This window comes from Lathyrus oleraceus, chromosome 7 (genome assembly GCF_024323335.1).
Source record: "Lathyrus oleraceus cultivar Zhongwan6 chromosome 7, CAAS_Psat_ZW6_1.0, whole genome shotgun sequence".
NCBI lineage: Eukaryota > Viridiplantae > Streptophyta > Magnoliopsida > Fabales > Fabaceae > Lathyrus > Lathyrus oleraceus.
The window spans coordinates 469,705,899-469,712,128 of record NC_066585.1 but is presented as its reverse complement, the minus strand read 5'-3'; the positions used below and the strand labels follow the sequence as shown (position 1 = coordinate 469,712,128).

At 35.2% G+C, this 6,230-nt stretch overlaps 1 protein-coding gene across 1 annotated transcript; it reads right to left on the bottom strand.

Moving 5' to 3' along the window:
- Positions 1–4,642: 4,642 nt before the first annotated feature.
- On the bottom strand, positions 4,643–5,679 carry LOC127104391 (uncharacterized). Its single transcript, XM_051041576.1, has 3 exons — positions 5,575–5,679; positions 5,119–5,502; positions 4,643–5,008 (listed from the first exon to the last, which is right to left on the bottom strand). The coding sequence occupies exons 1-3, from the start codon at positions 5,677–5,679 to the stop codon at positions 4,643–4,645; spliced, it is 855 nt and encodes a 284-aa protein (XP_050897533.1).
- Positions 5,680–6,230: the final 551 nt, after the last annotated feature.

Below are 6,230 nucleotides of genomic sequence, written 5' to 3'. Positions count from 1 at the left end.
TGGTTTTATTTTCTTTAATTCCATTTTATTTCAAAAATCAATATCTCTTTCATTTTTAATCCAAAAATTATGGGACCAATTGCATTAGTCTCCAAATAAATTCTAGTTTCTATTTCTGATTTTTAATATTTTTTAATTTGTCATTTGATATTTTTTTGTGAATTTTCTCTTTTTCTGGTTATTTTAATTCATTTTAAATAGTTTTTGATATTAAAAAAATACAAAAATATTTTCCTAACCTATTTGAATGATGATGGATCTATGAAAACTTTTCTCATCAATTTTTAAATTGATTTGAGATTTATTTGAGATTTTAGTTCAATTAGGTTATTTTTATTCATTTTTAATTGATTAAAAATAGTTTCTGACTTTAAAAAATGCTGAAATTTTTTGTCAAACCTTGTTTGACCTTGTTGAACTTGGGATCAATCACTTGGACCTTTCAAGATTGATTTGAAGTGATTTTGAAGTTTGACCTTCCCATTATTTTTTTAATTCAAGTTTATTTTAATATTAAAAATGCCAAAAATATTTTGCTTATTGTTTGATTTCCAATCTTCATTTCATTTCTGATATATCATTGTTTGACTTTGACTTTCAATGTCATTTGGTCAATACATATGGATTTGTACATTTTATTTCACTTTATGCATTTTGATCTTTCCATTTCCATTCTCCATCTCCTTCTTCTTCTTCTTCTTCTTCTTCTTCTTTCTTTTGATCAATGAGTTGAAGGTTGATAAGTTAGCATTGATTAGGGAGACTTAATCTTCCTTGATCCAAATCTAATTCATCTTGATCAATTGATCAAGTGAATGGCTTTGCATTAAGGATAGGTTGTTTCCTAAATCATGCAAAAGGCTTAAACCAATACAAGATCAATCCTCTTTTTTTCTTTTTGGCATGGCAAGTTGTTGGGACTTGGTTCACTAATCAAGACTCCTAACTTGTTTTTGTTGCCTACATTATTATTGACCGGCCTCAGATAGTTGTGACTTCTACATAAGTCCAATTACGATTGCTTAACATAGCGCTAAATTTGCCTTATGGCACACTAACTACTAACACTAACTATTGACAATTAACATTTACTTTTTGCTTCTTTACTTTTATGCAATTTATTATTCTTGCACATATTATCCATTTGCTTTTCTCTTTGCTCACTTGAGCACATGTTTATGTTAATGCCATTTGCCTTTTGCTCACTTGAGCACATCTTTATGTTAATGCCATTTGCCTTTTGCTCTCTTGAGCATATAATTGTGTATATACTATTGTGCTTGTATTTTTGTTTTGATTGTTGTGGACCAAAATTCAAATAAATGGACTTAGTCTCTAGGACCTTCCCTATGCGAAGAATGGAGAAATGGACTTAGATCTTAGGACTTTCCTTGTGCAAAATTGGAGTAAATGGACCTTAATGATGAAGATGGAAGAGGACCAAATCTCTAAACTCACTTTTGTCCATTCTTGTTTTACTTCATGGAACTTTTGATGTGTTTGCTTTTGTGCTAGGGAATTCTATTTAAGCTTAATTGGAGAAACCATTGCCATGTTCATCCAAAGTGAAAGACACAAGACACATTGAGGATCTCTTAGGAGACTTGTTTGATTACTTATGCTTTTTGTGATTGCCTATTCCAAAGGATGGGAGTTACTTGGATCATCAATATGATCTCAAGAGAGGAACTCCATTGTGGTTTTGATTCTTCATCCCTTCTCTTTTTGCTTTACTTAGGACTTAGCCATTCTTCTTCTTCTCTCCACTCTAACCCAAGCCAAAACTCTTTGTGCAAACATTTAACTATTGTTTTCAAACATTAGAAACCTAAGCCTTAGGCTTTTGATTTTCAAACTTTCTTTTGATAACACTTATATTAAATTGAACCTTTAAATCAACTTTGACCACTTTTGTATATACTTCTAATTGATAAATATAACCCATTCAAATTTCTTTTTGTGGTTCCAATGGCCACTTTCTTAATCAAAATCTTTCATAACCTTTAGCTATTAGGTTTGAGTTATCCTTGTGGTAGATGTGATACTCACCTATATCCTTAGTGATGGACAATGAGTCTTCCATGCTTATTATATGGTTAACCTCTCCCTAGCCTGTTGAAGCTATCCTCACATGGTGGATTTGTGGTTTGGTTGAGTTTTCTCCCTTTGATAACAAAAGACCTTAAGGCTTTTGGACCAATCAATTCACCAACTTGTTTTGAGATTTTTACCCCGAACTACGAGGTTTTGATCCTAATCTTTTATAAGATGGTACGTAGGCAATGGGCTTATCCATCCAAACACAAAATGTAAATAATTTGTACATTCTCTTCTCATCTCTTCAATCATGTTTGCACAAACAAAATTTTCCACAAAAACAAACAACCTTCACAACAAGTATGAAAAGGGCTCCCTAGAAGTACCTAGGATGTTTTGGATGCCTAACACCTCCCCATTGCATAACCAACCCCTTTACCAAGATCTCTGTTTCTTTTACTAGTTTTTGTTAAAACTATTAGGTTTTTGTTCACTTTCTAACCATTCCTTTGGATAAATAGAAGTGCGGTGGCGACTCGACTTGTATGATTTACCTTGGATTTAGTCAATATCTCTAATGGTAACGAATACCCCGCTACAATATGAATGTATGTTGATGCTTGTGAGAGACGATTTATATGATAAATAAGCCGGTGAGATCAAAATAATTGCAAATTCCCTTAATTAAATATTAATTTTATGCTTTCCAAGTTTTATCACTCATCAAGACTAGTATCAAATAATGTAGGTTTCGTCTACGCGAGGTGCATGTCCTATATTAGTAAGATGCGATGGGATAATTGTAATATCTAATTACTAAAACAATGGGTCAAACTTAACTAAACAAACTATAATAAGATTATATACGTTTAGAAGAAATAGTTGGAAATGATCCATATGATGGATTGGAATAAGGAGTTATTCACCAAACTAAAATATTCGAGAGTTGTATTAGATACAATTGGAAGGAGTTCCTACCTAAATAACATAGTTTTGTGTAATCCTCCTACGCAAACTTAAAACAAAGTGAAATGTGGATCTCGACCCACTAGAAAATCTTCCAACGGGATTTTCCGAATCAAATGTTGAAGGTCATTTGTTGTGGAAAATAGTGGGGGCATATTTAATTAAAGGCCTAATTAAATATGTTATTTTAATGATACTTATATTTTCATATTTTTTATGTAGATTAACATGACAACAAAAACCTCTAACAACATTTTGTGATCAATCCTTGATAAGGAAAAATTGTCTGGGGCAAATTTTCTGGATTGACACCGAAATCTGAGGATTGTCCTCAAGCATGATAAAAAGTTGTATGTCTTGGAGGAACCTGTTCCTGAAGAGGAACCTTCTAGTTATGCACCTAAGGCAAAAAGAGATGCTTATAAGAAGCATGTCAATGATGCAATTGAACCTGCTTGTCTCATGCTAGCTACCATGAACTCGAAGTTAACATGAGAACATGGAAGCGTTCAATATGATCGGACACCTAAGGATGCTCTATCAAGAGCAGGCAAGGCATGAAAGGTTCGAAGTTTGAAAAGCCCTTTTTCAAGGCAAGTTAGCTGAGGTAGCTGCTCAAGATGATTGGGTATGTGGAGAACCTTGAGAGGTTGAGTTTTCCCCTCGGAAAGGAACTTGCGACTGATTTTATCTTGCAATCGTTTCTAGAGAGATTCAGTCAATTTGTCCTTAATTTCAACATGAACAATATGGATAAAACTCTTCATGAACTACTAGGCAAGTTAAGAACTATTGAGCAGAATCTGAAGTCAAAATGGAAGTCCATTCCGATAATCGGAAATGGAAATAAATAGAACAAAAGACCCACCAAGCAGGGTGGTAAAGGGAAGGCAAGGAAGTTGCCAAACCCAAACCCACTGCTCCAACTTTGAAGCCTAGTGGAGGCATATCAAAGGATGACACCTGCTTCCATTGCGGTAAAACCAGACACTGGAAGAGAAACTACCCAAAATACCTGGAAAATAATAAGAATGGAGTAGAGACTTCAACTTCAGTGGCTAAAAAGGAGTAGAGATTTGGCAAAAGGTGAAGTTGACCTACGAGTTGGAAATGGAAGCTCGATATTCCTAAAATGTAAGAGGAAAAAAACTAGGTCTATGGAATCATTTTCGATGATGACCCAAATCCAAGCTAATACTTCTTGCGAAGTCTTTTGATCTCTCTCTCTCTCTCTCATAGTTGCTCTTCATGGTATCCTTCTCCATCACGAGCTGGTCCATAATGACTTTCCAAACACCAGAAGTAGGAAGATGAGTAGATGATGGGCTGATAGAGGAAAATAAATCCTCTTGGTCCCTTGACCTTTTCATAGCACGTTGCTCGACCAACTTTATCAAGTCATCCTTTTCCTTCAAATGCTTCTACAATTCTATCTTCTCGAGGTTCGAAGTGCGAAACTTGTCTTCCCAAACATCCTTCTCTTGATTCATCATATCCAAAGCTTGTTACAACTCCTTTATGCCTTTAATATGAATAGTGGGTGATTCAGCCACTACTAAAGACATAGGTCTCTCATAAGAGTAAGGCATCTTGAATTCTTTTGCTCTCCTCTTCACCCAACTAGTGTAAAGTTCCAAAGTTACACAATTCTTAAATTCAAGCTCACTTTTCCTTTCCTATGAATATTGTGCCAAGCATGCACCATCCTAGCCTTCAATCCTTGAGTGTTTTCCCCTTCTTGGAAAAATAAACCTTCTAACAAAGTGTTTTTAGGTTTATCCTTCATAGCGAACCCAAGTTGATGTCTTGCCAAAGCCGGATTGTGGTTTATTCCTCCTTGTGTACCAAGAAGACGCACATTAGATAACTCCCCACAACTATCAATAATCTCGACATCATCGTAAACATAAGAATACCAAGTGATGTCATCATTGGTGAGAGATACCAGTATTTGAGACCACCATAAACAACCCTTGTTTTTTTTAAAGATAGGAGATTGTGGCAACTACGAAATAAAACACTTGTACAACAAAGATACACAACAAATAATAGCCAGTTTCCCCTATAAGTCCTATGATGAATGGAGAAATAGGTGTTACCAAGCAAATTTGGAACAAGATTCCCAACCAAAAAGATTCTAATAGCATTAACATCAAAAAAGCTGTCAATGTTGGGAAACAAGACCAAACCATATATGAGTAAGGAAAGAATAGTTTCAAAGTCCACCATGCTACCAACATTAGCAAAAGAAGAAGCTCTCTCAATTAGAAAATTTGAAGTCAACCCTTTCATACCTCCTTTGACAGTGAGATTGACATCTACGTCAAATTTCTTTAGATGAATAACTCCAGAAATAACTTGAGACTCCATAATTCCTTCCAAACCACAAAAAGGAACGCTATCAGAAACTGGTATACCCAAAAGATAAGCATACTCCTCCATGGTAGGAAACAAATGATAATCAGGGAAAGTGAAGCACCGGTAGTCGGAATCATATAACTAAACCAGAGTACAAAGAAAACCATCTTCAACATTAGTAGATAGAACAAACAAAAGTATTCCAAAACAGACTCGGAAATCCATAGGATCATCCACAAAAGATGCTAGCTTTCTTAATTCCTTAAGATCAGGACATCTGAAACTGTATTTACGAGTATTCCTTCTTCCAATATCCATGGTTAAAATATATGTGATGTTTGCAAAGAAAATCTCTAAGCTCCTTGAAAACTGAGAAAAATTCTCATGAATCCAATGGGTGCACAATGCAACAACCACAAACAAGGTCGCGCAAGACACACAAGCAAGGTCCAAAGTTTTGGAGTCACGAGCATGGATCCAAGGGTAAGAACCAACCCACGATGTATGTACTAAGGATATAATCACTTGTAGAACAAGGTTCTATAAAGTTCCCAGAGTCATAATTCCATCTTTAGAATATTACTAGTTTAAACGACTACTCGTCAACCAATAACATTCTCAAGAGAAACTCGTTCGACTGTAGTATCGCATAACAAATATTTCAAGTTTACACCTGAATAGCCACCGGGCTACGTCCTAAAAGTCCAAGATGGATTAAAGGTTCTAAGGTCCACAGCTTCTCAGGCTCCCAGGACAGAAAAAGTAATTCCAATTACGACTACTCGCATAAAATCAATAATCCCAAAGGGGTCTCCACTGAGCGCGGGATCTCAACTCAGCTCATTAAGGATTAACTTCACGTAAGCCAA